Raw genomic sequence first — 16,309 nt, forward strand, 5'->3', positions numbered from 1 at the left:
CCCCCCCCCCCAGATAATCTTTAGCCCTCTGTTAGACCAAACCCCTACAGATTTTTTTTGGAACTGTTACCATCCAGTGTAATCACAGGCTATTAGAGGAAAATGACTTTAAGAAATCCTAGTATATCTGGAACTATTCTGTGATTATGATCACAGTGAATATTTATTTGCTGATAAGATCTTGGCTATATTTTCTCTTTACTAAGTCATATTAAGTGGAAAATGTCCTGGAGCCTGTTAGCTGTCCTTGAGGGAAAATGACCATTTCTTTGTATCCCTAGGATCTAGCTCGATGCCTTGCACATACAAGGTATTTAATAATGATAGGAGTGTTGAATTAAGTATAAGAAATATGGCTTAATCATGTGTTTTTCCTAAGCATCAAGTAGACCTGGTTCCAAATCCTTTTTTTTGAAATTTACTAGCTTGAGACACAGCCTGTCTGAACCTCAACTTTCCCATCTCTAGAATATGAAGAATAAGTGAAATTTTAGAGAGGCTTTTGTTGTCATTTTTGCAAACCTTAAAGCTTTATATAAATGTCAGCTGTGATTTTTATAATCATTTTCACCATTATCATAAACTTGCACAGCTAAATTAATTTCTGCTTCGTGTCATTGACATGTCAAAACTCGATGAATATTCACTACTTCCATCGTTATTAGAATCATAAGGTGTCAGAACAGAACCGTCCTTAAGGATCATCTAGTCCCATCCTCTTCATGCAATCTAATAAGAGAAAGTCTGGAGCCTGGACTTGAATCTCAGCCTCCTGCCTCCCAATCAGCCATATATAGTCCCTTTTCCACTGTGTCCTGACTACCCAACAAATCAATGCTCTTTACAATAATCCCTGAATCTGCTTCTAAGTCCTATGACCCTCCCGTTCCATATGTATGAGGAGTTAATAATAACCATCATGGTTAAATTGAGAGAACTCCTTCCCTTAGAGGGAAATCATCATGATAATAGCAGAAATTTATATAGCACTTTTACCATTTACATACATTATCTCAGGGGTCTTGTAAGCATTAGTATTCTTGTTTTATAGGCAAAGGAACCTGATGCTCAGTCATTGTGACTTGTCCCATCTCACACTGCTGGTAGCCCAGCCTTGGTTTTCTGATGCAGTCTTCCTACTACCTAGCAGAAGCCTCCCCTGTGGTTGTATCATTCTTTTTATACCACGTCCTAAAGCACCAGGCAACATAAATATCTAATTTTGTTTTTCTCGTGGCGACAAGAAGCTATTTCATCTATTATGTCGACTTGATATTGCAAAAAAGATCAGGAAGATTTATTCTCTTTTTCTTCCTAAGATGTGCTGTTGTTACATGGCCTATTTTAGATGTTGTGAACCAAACAATAAAGGATTTAGCTGAAACCACAAAAATAAAGATGGAGGACTACAACTTCTGACAGTGTGTGTGCGTAAAAATATATATTTCTATATATACGCATGTACATAATAGTATATGTCCATTTACATATAATTCCTCTTATTTTATGGTAAAGCTGTAATTCTGGAGTATATGTTGAAAATAATGGAAGATGATTATTGATCAGTCAGACCATCTGTCAAATTTTCATTATGATTATGGTCAAGAGACCTTGTGGTTAGCAGGGGCTGAGAGCATTTGTGTTACTTTCATTATTTAATGGAGGAATGTTAGAATAGAATTCCATAATTTCATACTTGGAAGTGACTTCCAAGGTCAACCAGTCCAGCTTGTATATGAACAGAAATCTCCACAACAAAATCACTAAAAAAAAGTCACAGTTTCTATTTTAAAATTTCCTATACTGATGAATTCTTTTATTTTTTTTTAAACCCTTCCTTGCCTTCTGTCTTAGAATCAATACTGTGTATTGGTTCCAAGGCAAAAAGGATGGTAAGAGCTAGACAATTGGAGTAATAAGTGACTTACCCAGAGTCATAGCTAGGAAGTGTCTGAGGGCAGATTTGAAACTAGGATGTCCTGTCTCTAGGTCTGACTCTCAATCCACTGAGCTACCCAGCTGCCTCAAATTGAATCCACTACCTTTTGGAGTAGTTGACTGATTCCTAGATCTTGAAAGTTAACCCAGAACCAGGGTCTGAAATAAAGGGGTGACTACAAAGTAATCTGGCAGTAGACAAGTATCTTGTTTAACAAAAATTTAAACTACATTCTGTTGATCCACCTTAGGCTTTAATCACTTTCTAGTAAGCTTTAATCTACGCATATTCTAGTTAATAGCAGAAGTGCAGAAGCTACTCTAATATTTCATTTGGAATATTATACATTGGGAATATCTCAGAGTAAATTAAATGATACAGAAAGTGGTCTGTGGCTCATTGCTTATTGTGGCTCATACACAGTACTTGAAGGGCAGTCTACAGTCACTTGAACATATTTTGACCAGATCTGAGAACAGTAATTATTAGTAAAAATGTGGTCCATTCTGTTGGCTAGGACCTGCTGCCCATCCTTGATACGGTGACATGCAATTTGTTCTCTTTCCTGCATCCCTCATTCACTGCTCTTACTAGGTCTTCTCATCACCTTGTCACAGAATCAACAAAAATCTGAGAGTTGGGAATTTGGAAACGACCAAGAAGATCTTTGAAAGGCCTTTTTTCTTGAATAGTAGTCACCCAGCCTTTGCTGAAAGACCTCTAGTAAAGGGGGAAGCTTTTTTTGGATGTTTATAATCTTTTACAACCTTTCCTTTCATCAAAACTAAATTTGCCTCCTTGTAACGTCCATCCATTGGTCTTAATTTTGCCTTGAAGAACCTGACAAAATAATAATGATCCTTCTTTGAAGATCCTACTTGAAAGAAAGTATGAATATGGTAGAAGTAGCATTAGCTGGGATATCGAGTGATCTGAATTTTCGTCCTCATCTGCCTCGAATTCTTTGATTTTCAGCAAATCACTTATTCTCCCTCCCAGCTTAAATTTACTCATCTGCAAAATAAAGAGTTTGGATTAAATGATTACCAGTGGCTCTCCCAGCACTACAATTCCATGGTTTTAAAAAATCTCAAGAATGTGCCATAGCAGGGGACAGTTAGGTGGTTCAATAGATTAAGAGCCACCCCTAGAGATGGGAGGTCTTAGGTTCAAATATGGACACTTCCTTGCTGTATGAGCCTGGGCGAGTCACTTACTCCCCATTGCCTAGCCTCTTCTGCCTTGGAACCAATACATAGTATTGATTCTAAAACAGAAGGTAAGGATTTCGGGGAGGTTTTTTGTGTGTGGGGAGTGTGTGTGTGTGTTTAAAGAATTTGCAATAGCAATGAAGATAATGAATGACCTTTTAGGTTTCTGCCAGTGCTTTTAATATTATTTTCACTTTCCAGGAATTTGTCATACTTCTTTCAAATGTGGTTTGATGTTTTCCTATTTAACTTGGCAAAATGAAGAATTCTAGGTTGCCATATACATATAAATATATAAACATATATTTATATGTGTGTATATATATATATATATATATATATATATCTAATATCTCTGTGTTCTAACCATAAGAATATTCAACATTACTTGCATTTTACTGAAATGACTTCAATCAAACAGATACTTAATGCTTGATAGTGAGCAGTGCCTCTAATAGAATCTTTTGAGGGTTCTTTAAACTACTGGCATGTTAGATGAAGACGCTGCCTTCTCCAGTCTCCTGTGTTAGCAAATAGGATCTGACTGTTTCTGTTTCAAAAATCCCTGATGACATAAATGCAAACAAAGCTACAGAGGGCTTCCTTTTTCAAAAATTAGGAATTTTCTTCCTTACAGAAATCTGTTTGTGGGAGGGAAGTTAAGTTTTTAGCCTCTGTGATATTTTTTTGAAATGCTAATTAGAGAATGATCTGAAGTTTTGTTTTTTGTATACGGTAGCCCAGGGAAACCCAAACATGAATGGTTTCTCCAGAAAGATTCAGAAGGAGACACACCTTCACTTATCAACTGGCCTTCCAGGTATCTCTCAGGTTGACACTGTGTGATTAGTTGTTGCTTCTGTTTTTTTCTCTTTGGGTTCTCACCCATCATTTAACATCAATTTCTTGTCCTTCAATGTCTGTGCTCTAGAAAACTGTCTTCAAGAAATGGCTACTCTAAGTCATTCCATAAAAGCCTGCCTGATCCTTCCCAATTTTCTGCCTACCACTTACTGCATTCATTTCTATCTCCACCCTCACTCACTTTTTGCTTTTTAAATTTCTGTTATTCCATTTTTCATTCCTCCTCCTTCTAATACTTAATTGAGCAGTTGCGTGTTTGGTGAAGAACTAAACAGCATTTTTAATGGGTTTTCCCCCTCCTGATTGTTTTCCTTTGGGATCTGGCTAACTTCCAATATGTTTCTCATCTTGTCTACCCCATCCTTAGCCTGCTTTCATTTCCTTTGCCATCCAAACTAACAGCTTGTTTTCAGTAGCCTTTTGAAACGGCAAATTCAGGGTGTGGTTTAAAAAACAGATTTTTAAACTCCACTATCTTTTCATTTTTAAGGTGGGGGAAGGAAAGAGTAAGAATGAATAAGGCCTTAGAAAGACAAAGCTCCCATATACAGAGTTCCAAACAATCACTATGCTCTAGTCTGGTGACAGCATCCAAATTGTCCCTAATTAGAAGCACACATTCCACTGGGAAGTTTAAGCCCCATTGCAGCCATCTTTTGATTAACAAATGTTATGAATATGAAACTTCCAACACTGCCTATTTTCTAGGAGGAAATAATAGCTGACTGTGCTTATTTCCAAGGCTTTGGGGAATAAACAGCCTTTTGTGTGTGCCTTTGCTTTTTAAAAATGAACAGGGACATTGTAATCATGGGGATTTCACATCCTGTGTCAAAAAAATATTCATCACAGATGGGAAAAATCAGGTTATTTAGACAAAATCTATTTTTTTAACATATGTTTTGCGATTGAAAGTTGCCCACTAATGTTGATCTGAGTGAACTCTTTCATTTGTTTTTAGAAATGACTTTTCCCCCTGCCCTCCCCAATTCTTCATTAAAAAAAAATAGTGTCATGTAATAAGGTATATTCTGTACCCATTTGTTTGTGTGTGTGTGTTCCTTTAATCCTGCTTTAATGCAGAGCTCTTCAACAAAGTGTAGACCTTGAAGTGATTTTAGTAGCTTTCCAAATCTAGTACTCTACATTCTAGGACATTTAAATGGCTAGAGAAATTACAGTCATACTACCTTTAGACTTTAAAATCTATCAACTAATGGCATAATCCAAAGAGTTTTGCTTCTTTTGTTTGCCAAGTATTCCGCCATTATTTTATTCCTCCTTTCTTAAGTGTGGCAGTTGGGTCAAGGGTCTGATCGCCTCAGATTGTCATTTGGAATATTGCTGCTTCTGCAGCTCACTACCTCCATTTTCTACCCTTCCCACAAGTACGTACACCAGTCTTTGAGCTGGCAGAGAGAACATTTAGTCAGACCTCCCTCCCCTTCCTTTTTGCAGATGAGGAAACAGAGACCCAAGGGAATAAAAATTGCTGCCTAAGGGCATACAGCTACTTAGTGGCACAGCTGATAACTCTTTTCAGCCAGTGCCAATATATAGCAATAGCCATAAAAATTTTTCAACATTTTCCCTTCTTATTCTTTCTCTCAAAAGCCCAAATGGCAACTCTCATGGCCTGAGAGCTCATGCTTTTGTTATTTACCTCCCAGCAACAATTTTCTACAGTTTTATTTCAGGAAGGGGGTGTTGATGCCTCTATTCTAGAAATGATTAAAACGTAGGTTGCATTGTTTGAAAAATATGAATAGTTGACTGGGGCAAAAGGAGTTCTCAACAGAGGCAGTTAGGTAACTCAGTGGATTGAGGGCCAGGCCTAGAGACAGGAGGTCCTACATTCAAATCTGGCCTCAGACACTTCCTAGCTGTGTGACCCTGGGCAAGTCACTTAACCCCCATTGCCTAGCCCTTACCACTGTTCTGCCTTGGAGCCAATCCATAGTATTGATTTCAAGACAGAAGGTAAGGGTTTATTTAAAAAAAAAAAAAAAAAAAGTTCCCAAGCATGTTTGGTTTTCCTCCTTTTGTTTACTTTATCCTGAAAAGAATTCCAAGATTTAGAATCATCTCCCAAAGGCTAATGAAATAACAATAATTTGGTTTAATTGAAGTATATATAGGTATCAAAACGTCTCTGATAGCCTCCATTTGGATTATATTGATTGATATATTAATTGATGTTAATTGGCATTGATTGATATTGATTGATAGTCTACAGCAGTGGTTCCCAAACTTTTTTGGCCTACCATCCCCTTTCCAGAAAAAATATTACTTAGCCCCCTGGAAATTAATTTTTTTTATTTTAATAGCAATAAATAGGAAAGATAAATGCACCTGTGGCCATCACTGCTCCCCTGGATCACTGCAGCACCCACCAGGGGGCGGTGGCGCCCACTTTGGGAATCACTGGTCTATGGTATGCATGCTGATGCACCTGGTTTGTTGACCCTCACTTCTGGGTTTTTGTTACAAAAATTCAGAAGGGAAAAAAAAAACACTTTGCCTGAGTTATCGGAAATTAAAAAACATACCAGTGGAGTGGGGTACATAAGCTGGAAGTTAATAGGATCCTTTGATTCAGCACACCGTGTGTTTTCCCCTTTAAGCCTTCAGATTCAGAGGGCAAAAAAGATTGGGTTGGTTTCCTTGGTCTTCACTGTCCACAACTGATGCATGCTTCCCCTCTCTCCCCCATCCCCTCTCAGAATGACTGTGCTTTACAGTTTTCACCCTTTTTCTTTCTTAAAGAGTAAAAGTTAGAGAGAAATTGGTGAAAGAGGAAAGTGCTCGCAGCAGCCCTGAATGTGCCTCAGACCCTCTAACTCAGAGGAGACACCAGCCAGCCTCAGTCCATTATATGTCTCTGCAGTCAGAAACATCTGCTTTTGACAGGGTGGCCAGCAAGCCAGCGGTTTCCAGCCGCCAGCCAATCCACGGCTACATTCAGCCAGCGGGTCATGCTCACACCGCCAGGCTGGTAGCCTCTGAAAAACTAGAGCGTTTCTCTGGTAGCGACCAGGTGGAACCAACCACTTCCAGCTTCACAAAATTTCCCAGACCTAGTACCCCAGAAGAGGAGGGAGAAAGGGATGAAAACCTTGAACTTCACATCTATGAACCCGATGCCAAAGAAGATAGCGGGAGAGCAGAAGCCCTGGGGAAAAGCAGGAAAACCTACCTGGAGCCTCACGAGCAGGGAAACACTGAAGATCCTTCTGGGGGCAGCAGCCAAAGGCAGCCAACAACTCACCCGGGCAGGCAGAGAGCCAGCACCTCAGAACTGTGGCAGAACCGCGAGAGCCAAGGCCAGCCAGCCGAAGAAGCCCAGGACCAGCCTCCCGAGAAAGATGGAAGGAGGGAGACGGTCATGTATATTCAAAATAGACCTTCTTCCGAGACCGCCCCATCCAAACGCCCCAAGCAGGAGGTATCCACCAGGAGACACAAACTCCTCGCTCGCTCGCTCTCAGATCACACTGGTGACCCCAAACCCACGCCAGAAATCTTTAAAGGCATGGAAACGGATTCAAAGAAAGATCTGGAGTTTCAGCGCGCCAGAGATGAGGCATTGCCTGGAGAAGTTGGCACGGTGGACACAAAGGTCTCTGTTGCCCAGCTCCGAAATGCCTTTCTGGAGTCTGTCAGTGCCAACAAGAAATCTGAACTGTAGGTGATGTTTCAAAAATATTCCTAGTGTGTCACTTGCACGCTCTTGGCAGTTTTTTTTTTCTCCCCCCACAATCTCAACATCTGTTGTGTCCTGCGTGGAAGCACATAGCTTAGCTCACAGACACCTGTAGGGCAGACCATCTAAGGAGATGACCCCAAACCTATTCTCTTGCTTCTGCTTGCTAACGGAACAAGTATAATGTTGATCAGCTGGAATGTTTTTTACCTGATTTCCACGCATGATAGAGGCATGCAGAGTGAATTAACAGTATCAGTGGATTGAGATGCTGAGATGCCTATGTCTGTACTTTTATTCTATTTCTCTTTCTTCCCATTTTCCTTATTCTGCGCACTTTCTGTCCCATGACTTGTAAAAGTCAATCACGGGTTGAGCGCTCAACCACAGGGATTGATTCTCCTACCAAAGCGGAACAGGAGAGAGGGTCCCGGAAGCCAAGACGGTATTTTTCTCCTGGAGAAAGTAGAAAAACTTCTGAGAGATTTAGGACTCAACCTATAACTTCAGCAGAACGAAAGGAGATGGATAGGTAGGCATGTGTGTATATAGTTCTATTTAGGTACAGAGAAAATTCAGACCCATAATGGAAAATGTTTTTTAAGTGATGACCCCAACATCACTTAAACAGAATTTTGGTGGTTGCTTCTAAATAACCAGTTAAACCAACAAAGCAAAATTTGACTGGAATTTGTTAGACTTGTTAAAAAAAATTTCTTTATGAAAGTTGGCCTTCGGATTGAATTTCAATAGTTTTTCTTTTTAAAATTACAATATCAATTATATAACTCTGACCTTACATATAAAATTGTAAAAAATTTGATAGTAATGCTTTCATGAAAACGTCACCTCAAATAATCATACACAAATCTTGTGTTCCATTTACTTTTAGAAGAAAAAAGATGATATTCAAAGTAAAATATAGCTCATTGTAGCTATTGCCATTCATTCTTGCAAATAATAAAATATTTTTTTGATGCACCTGAGTTTTTGCTTATAAATCGTTGTCATATCTTCAGTCCACTGTATAGTAATGGTAAGATTGACCCCTAACTTAAATGTTAATCACCTTTTAAAAGATGTTCTTGGTCCTCTTTTTCCTCCACAAATTCTGTTTGGCTGTCACTGCTTCCACGCACTCAGCTGTGTCCATAGTGACTGCAAATGAGTTGTTCACAACCCAAAAATATTGGCAAAATAATTTTCTGTATCAGAATATCAGTCTTTTTCTCCTGGCCTTAAAAATGATGGTTCCTTTATTTCACTCACTCCTGACTAATTAATTTTCACTATTTACTTATTTTTCTTAGATCTACTTCAAATTCAGAAATGCCAACTGCTGAGGGTAAGAACATTTATACTCTTCTTCCATCTACTACTATATCTTCTTTTCAACATTTTTGATTGAACTTTAGATGAAAAAAGAATAGAGTTTTTAAAATAAATAATATTTCTAATTATCACATGACAAAATAGGTAACTATCCATTTTCCTTATCAAATACATCATATTTCAACACAATGGAGAATTAAATGCTATACCTAGAATAATCTTGATTTTTTTCCCCGCACTGGGTTCTTGAGTATGGGCTTTCAGAAATTCTTTTAGTGAGCAGTAGAGAAAAAATGATTTAAACTAAAAAAGCATATTTTTTGTGTGTTTATCAATTAACATAAGAATGTTGACTAATGTATTTATTAATCCTTTCCAGAAAGCTTATCTATCTCTTTCAAAATAAGATTTTTACTAATATATTCAATTTTTGTATCACTTACATTTCCCAATGGATTTTTCCAAATCCCCTCTCATATTGTAGAGAATACAAAAGAGAAGGGAGAATATACAGCAATATTAACCAACATAATAGAAGAAGAGGTCATTGTTAGTAATCTTCTATTCCCGTAATTCACTATCTTTGTATAGGTGAGTACAGGGCAGATACCTTCTAAAAACTATTTTTTTTTTCAGAGCTAAGTTTAGTCATAATTTCACAGTATTTTTTTTTATTATTTTTGTTCTTTCCTTTGAAGTCACTGTATATATTTTCCTGGTTCTGCTTCCTTCATTTTGCATCTGTTTATATAAATCTTCTTATGCTTCTTAGTATTCATCATATCCACCACTTCTTAGACCACATTAATTTTCCATTACATTCATATACTGCAACTTGTTTAGCCATCCCCAATCAATGAGTATCTACTTTGTTTCCAGTTCTAACCAACCAAAAACTGTTATAAATATTTTTGGTATCTTTGGGAAAATGTGGACACCCTTAAAGCAAGTTGATAAATGTTGTTGATTATTGTTTTTCCTCAGTAAACTTGCTATTGTAGTTTTAAAAGGACTATTTTAAATGGAAATTTTGTTTTATTTTATTTTTAATTCATTGTTCTTTGCAGATGAAGAAAAATTGGATGAACGCGCCAAGCTGAGTGTTGCTGCCAAAAGGCTCCTTTTCAGGGCAAGTATACAAGCTAAACCATCTTTCTAAAAATTCTAGTGCAGAGAGTCCCAGATGTTCCCATTAGAGGAGGTGATCCAGGCCAACTAGCATATATCCCATGTATATATTCCCTTCTGCAACATTCAGCCTCTGTTCAGGTGCCTTTCATTGAAAGCTCTCCTTAGCCTCCTACTTCCTTCTACAGCTCACGTCTCTAGTTAATGCCAGTGCATGCAAGGTTCTAAAAGCTGTCTTGTCCTGTCCTGCCTAGCGTTCCAACTGTGCTCCTTGCAGAGTTTTCAGGGGCAATATTTTTACTCCCTCTATGGTGCCAGTTTTCACAGCGTGTGTGTGTCGCTGGTAATGAGAGCTACATGTCAAGAATGACACCTGGCAAACACCAGGGAGAAACTCAGCAGACACATTTTGCTAGAACCAGGCTTCTCCCCAGTCAGACATTCAAACATATTTCTAATCCTAGGAAATGGAAAAATCATTTGATGAAAAAAATATTCCAAAGCCACGTTCCAGAAATGCAGCCGTGGAGCGCCGCCTGCGCCGTTTGCAGGACAGGTCTCACACACAGCCCATCACCACAGAGGAAGTGGTCATTGCAGCAACGTAAGTCTCCCTCCCGTGTTGGAGTTGGCTCAGGAACCTGTTTTAGAAATGAAGAGCCAGAGGGGGAAGTTCATCAAGTGAACGTTTGCGGCTCGACTATGACTTTCTTCCCTCTAGTCCATGACTTTCTAAATATAGTACTTCTTCTAAGGAGATTTAGAACCTGAAGTATTACCTAGCAAGAGACATCTTGAGTAATGGGGATTGGAATTTGGTCTTATCTAAAGCCAACTTGTACCCCCAAAGTGTAGGAAACTGACTTTGACTTCAATTCCATCTCCTTCAAGCAATCTTTTTTTTTTAAAGTAGTTTTACTACCAGATCTTCCTTCACTAAACCCTTAATTTTAATATATTGTTACCTGAAAGTGTAAAGGGTAAAAATTATGGTTGGACTGAGATTCCATCTTCACAAAGTCCTGCCAAGCTCTTCTGGCAGGCCCAACCAAGTGGGAAGAGCTTGTAGGAAGAAGCAAGCAAATGAATGGCATCTCCAGTTACTTAAGGATCCAGTCTAACAAATTCCAGATATACTCATTATCAGAAAGATGGCCACCATTGTTGTGATGTCTGAATTTTTTTGACCACAACATCTCATGGGGACAGTTGACTAAGGGAGAGGTGATCTGCACCCACGATGAAAGAACAGATCCTGAAATTTTGAAATATTTTCTACTTTTATGTTTAGCCTTAATTTAACAACTCAAATTTGTTCAAGAAGTTACTTTTTTCCCTGAGAAAAGATTTTAGATTTTTTTGTTGTTGTTCTTGTGGATTCTTATGAATTCACCCAACCCCACCTCCTACCCAAATCATCCTTGACATCTGTGGTATTGAAGCAGAGAACACTTGGGTAACTATATACTCTCAGGTGTTTTTTGTATTGTGTTCAAGTCTATGAACTTTATAGTCATAAAGTGAGATAATCATAATGTCCCTACTTTTCCGTAATTAAAATTATATGAGCTTGGACTATGATCCCTTTAAACTCTTAACAAACTACAGGTTGTGTTAAAAAATATCCTAGCATTAGCTCTGAAAAGAAAAAGTAAACTCAAGCACAAAAGATCAAGAAACATTTCTTTTTCTATTCCCATAACATATGGTTAATAGGGACAGTGACAAAATTAACAAACCATTACATTGATAGAAAACTGTCGGCCATGTTTCAATCTGTTAATTCAGTGATATTTATTCCATCAATGATTGATATTAGGTGGCTCATGGACATTAACCATCAGAATGCACCCCCTTCCTTCAAATATATACACCTGCTGGGTAGGGGACTGGGTTTTGCTTTTCTCTGGGTCATCACTGTCTAGTAGCATACAGTAGTCACCTGGCACGTAGTAAGGTCTTCATAAATGGCTTGTTGACCAATTGACTGAGGACCTATATATGAATCCTTTGGCTGATAGGCAAATTTTTTAGGTAAACTCCGAGGCTTAATCTTTAAGTCACTGTTTCTTTTCAATTTCTGCTGTAATTTTACCAAAAAAAAAACAACTTCAGCAAATAACTTTGTAAAGCTACTTGTTTGTTTTATCTTTTCTCTGCATAAAATCATGCTTTCTTTAATGCTTCTCTTCTTCTCTCTCCTTGTGAATTTTCCATCTTTGGCAATTGCTTTTAAAGGGAACCTATCCCTGCTTCTCATTCTGTGACCAGCCACACTGTCATGGCAAGAATTCCTAATCCCACTGTAGTTAAGAGCCCTGTACAACCTACCAGGTACTGGAGAGAAACACCCGCATGTAGCATTGAATGCAAAGTGCTAGGGCAGCCCACACGGCTTTTAAACCTGGAATGTCTTTTGTAGTCTGACAAACAAGTCCGTGCAATGAATTGTTCTAGGAATGTGTGGCATTTTGTTTTGTCATAATGCAAAGGATTGATAACTTCATTTTGGCCTGCATGAGGAAGGTTGGTTAGTTTGCTTGTGTTAAATATTGGGCTTAGGACCATTCTAACTTCACTTACCATTTGTGTTCTTTATTCTTCTTAGAAATAAAGGGAGTTAACAGTCTTGCATGTTAAATTAAAAAAATGAAACTGGGAGCACCTCATGGGTTTTTTTGTTAATATTTTGTTTTGGATCTTGAATCCAAAAAGTAGCTGGTTGTTTCTCGGATTGCTTGTATATTGATTGCTACATATTTCTAATTCATAACTTCTTGCAGTAGGAAAGAATATCTAATGATACTATCCATTGGGGACAGGCAGCTTTTACTCTTCTGACCTTTTTGCCATCTATTTTCCAGTATTTTCAGTTTCTGTAAATGGTTTCCTTATTTGAGCAGACACATGATATTAGAATATGGTACAAGCCAGAGGACAATCAAAGAATGTGAAATGCTGATACAGAAATGTGACTGGTGAAACCTGTACAGAATCAGGACTCCCTCTGGGAAGTGCTGACCCGCCAGTGAGAGCCACAGTAGATCAGAAAGACAACTGGTTTCACAATGCCCCCATTACTGATGCCATCCCGTATTACTGCACTGAGGTCTGGGGCACTTTAGGATTTTGTCCATGCCAGGTTGCACTAGTTATATAGAGTTCAGAGATAATAACTGGTAAGGGGGGCAAACAACTTTGTGAACACATTCCTGAGTTTCAAGTCCCCGTCTTCAGGCAGAAAGTAGAATACGTTTGTCCCCCCTCCCCCCAAAAAATTTTTTTTAAATAATTTTTTTAATTTAAAAAATATTAACAAATGAAAACTTCTTTTAGCATTTTTTGGGAATTTCAGGTACACGCCAATTCTGAATAGCAACAGAAACCTAAAGGACAAATTGCTCTGAGGAAAGGTTGGGAATAATCTCTCCTTGGCCCATCCCAGCGAAAATCCCAACCCCTGTGGCATGTAGGCAAGGCTATCGCTAGGAAGACGGACTCTGTTGTCCACTGAGTCCAGTTTCCCCACTTTCACAACTACAGCTCATACTTGTTCCTAAATAAACTGGGAGAGGAAACATTAACGACAGGCACGGATGCCTTCTGAGATGTTACCTATAGTTTCACTTATTTACTGATGCTTTAAAATATGCAGATTTCCCCCCATGAACAAGAATGTGCATCCCAAACATCTCTCACCTGTTTTAAACAGTGACCCTGTTCTTTGTTTGTTTTAAGGACAAGCATTGTCATAACTCGCTCATTGGCTTTAATGCTGCCGTCTCACTAGGGCTGCCCCAGAGTCCTGAAGAAGTGAGCTCGCTCACTGTATCATTGGCTGTTCTACTTACACTTGCCCCTGCCCTTTCTTTGTTTAAGAGTCCAATAAGACCTTTAGAAACAATTTAACAGCACGTTTTAAAACAATAATGGGGGGAGGCATTAAACCATAAGCTTTGGGGTGTGTTCGTTTTTCCTCCCCTGTTTCCAACCTGACTTTGTGTTACTTTCAGTTTGCAGGCATCGGCACACCAAAAAGCACTAGCTAGGGAACAGGCAAATGAGGCCAAAGATTCTGCTGAACAAGGTGAACCTGATTCCTCTACTCTGAGCTTAGCTGAGAAGCTGGCCTTGTTTAACAAACTGTCCCAGCCAGTCTCAAAAGCAATCTCTACCCGAAACAGAGTGGACGCTAGGCAGAGGAGGATGAATTCTCGGTACCAAACCCAGCCAGTCACACTTGGAGAAGTGGAACAGGTGTGTACATTCCAACTGACTTGAAGGTTTATTGCCTCTTCCTGAAAGATAAAGGAGTTCAATGTTCTCTTTAAGGGATAGATCAGTGAGTTTTAGTGAGCCTGTAAGCACTGCAATGACTTTATTGCAAGAAAGAAGGCTCTCAGTTAAGAGTTCCTTTTCCTTATTCTTTTTTATTCTTTTCTTCGAAAATGCTTTTGGAGAGATTTTGATATTATAGAACAACAAAATAATATCCTTTCTTTTGCCTCATTCTCTTTTTCTTTTTATAGAGACTTCATCTGGCATTGTTTTGTTTTGTTTTGTTTTGTTTTACCAGTTTCTGACACTCTTTCCATTCCTCCAACAGGACTTTTGAAAGCCACCACTGAATGTAGTCTTTTCTTCTGATATGAATCTGCAAGTTAGACTTATGAGTTCTATTTTTTTAATCAATCATAGGTCCAGAGTGGGAAGCTCATGCCTTTCTCCCCAACTATTAACACATCTGTATCAACTATGGCATCAACAGTGGCTCCAATGTATGCAGGGGATCTACGAGCCAAGCCATCGGTGGAAGAAAATGCAAGTGCTGCTGACTTTGGGCTCCATTCACCTATAGAAAATGCAGAATTCCCAGTGAAGAGCATCCTAAAGTCACCAGTATGGCAACCTTCAGGGGAGGATATAGGAAGCAATAGAGGATTAAGGGAATTTGGGGAGATGGTGGAAACTGAGAGAGTATTAGCTCCAGATGAGAGTGAGATGAAGAAGAACAGGTCCTTTGAGGAAGAAGGGATTTCCTGCCTCTTCCTAAATAAAATGGGGGAAAGAGACAACCAAAGAAAATATGTTCCAAGAAAAAGCAGCATGGAGCAAACTGACCTCCCAGTGCCCTGTCATGAAGAGCTGTGGGAGTTTTCCATTTCCAAAAGCACCGGACAGGGAAAACAGGACCTGAAGGAAATACAGTACTTGGAAGAGAAGATGGATTTGGAAAGTGTCACAAAAAACAGGTTTTTGCTAAGAGGTAAAAAGATCATGTTCACCTCCTGGATTTTTGTTAACTTCTTCTCATTGTTCTTTTTGCCTGATTTGCTACATTTGCTTCCCAAATCACACAAGTTCTCATAGCTAGCAGAGATTTGGAAAATCTCTATAACAGATGACAATTCAGAATTCTCCTCTTTACTCTGAGCATTTATTTCAATATGTTAAAAGCAAAACTTTGCCTTCTTATGCTTCCTCGAGGTGTTACACTAATTTTAATCAGTTTTTATTTATATTGTTTTCCTGCTTTTCCTCACAATATTCTATTTACTAGAAGCCAAACCTTTTATCTCTTTTTATTTTTAAAGGTGATTGTTTTTCTTTTTTTAATAAAATATCAATTGACTGGATTTAGCCCAATGGAGCAAGCATTTGAGCCCAAGGGCCCCTGCTTTCCCCCTCAGGTTGGCTTCCTCTCCACCAGAGCTTTTCCTCTCCTTATGAAATGCTATGAAACAATAAAAGCACATTTCCTTATTGTTGCTGATATTTGTTATTAATTGGTACCATTTGTTGGCATTATCAGTTTCAAAGCTGAAAAGGAAATGTAAAAGTGTCCTCAGTTAACTTTACCTTCCTGTGTGCTCTGTAGGAGAATAGGATGAATTGTCAGGAAGCAATTTGCCATGCAGTACTTGGTTTATTTGTGCTTTTCAAACTCGATGGACTGCATATTTTACTAGAGCTCCACATACATAGAGCTGACTGCTTGGCATAGTGGGTAGCATGCTGGGCTTAGAGTTCAAGTTCCCCTTCTGACATTTCCTAGCTAACCATTTCAAACCAATCACTTTTCTCTTTAACACACACTCTCTCTCTCTCTCTCTCTCTCTCTCTCTCTCTCTC

The 16,309-nt window shown here is 38.7% G+C and overlaps 1 protein-coding gene across 1 annotated transcript in view; it reads left to right on the forward strand.

Moving 5' to 3' along the window:
• Positions 1-15,547, forward strand: part of LOC123249793 (supervillin-like) — a 17,266-nt gene extending 1,719 nt beyond the window's left edge. Inside the window, exons 2-10 of the mRNA XM_044678909.1 lie at positions 3,890-3,970; positions 6,781-7,698; positions 8,079-8,249; positions 9,028-9,062; positions 10,117-10,178; positions 10,642-10,781; positions 12,416-12,511; positions 14,191-14,434; positions 14,876-15,547. Coding sequence (XP_044534844.1) covers positions 3,890-3,970; positions 6,781-7,698; positions 8,079-8,249; positions 9,028-9,062; positions 10,117-10,178; positions 10,642-10,781; positions 12,416-12,511; positions 14,191-14,434; positions 14,876-15,547 — 2,419 coding nt within the window. The remainder of the gene's footprint in view (positions 1-3,889; positions 3,971-6,780; positions 7,699-8,078; positions 8,250-9,027; positions 9,063-10,116; positions 10,179-10,641; positions 10,782-12,415; positions 12,512-14,190; positions 14,435-14,875) is intronic.
• Positions 15,548-16,309: the final 762 nt, after the last annotated feature.

Source organism: Gracilinanus agilis, chromosome 5, assembly GCF_016433145.1.
Source record: "Gracilinanus agilis isolate LMUSP501 chromosome 5, AgileGrace, whole genome shotgun sequence".
NCBI lineage: Eukaryota > Metazoa > Chordata > Mammalia > Didelphimorphia > Didelphidae > Gracilinanus > Gracilinanus agilis.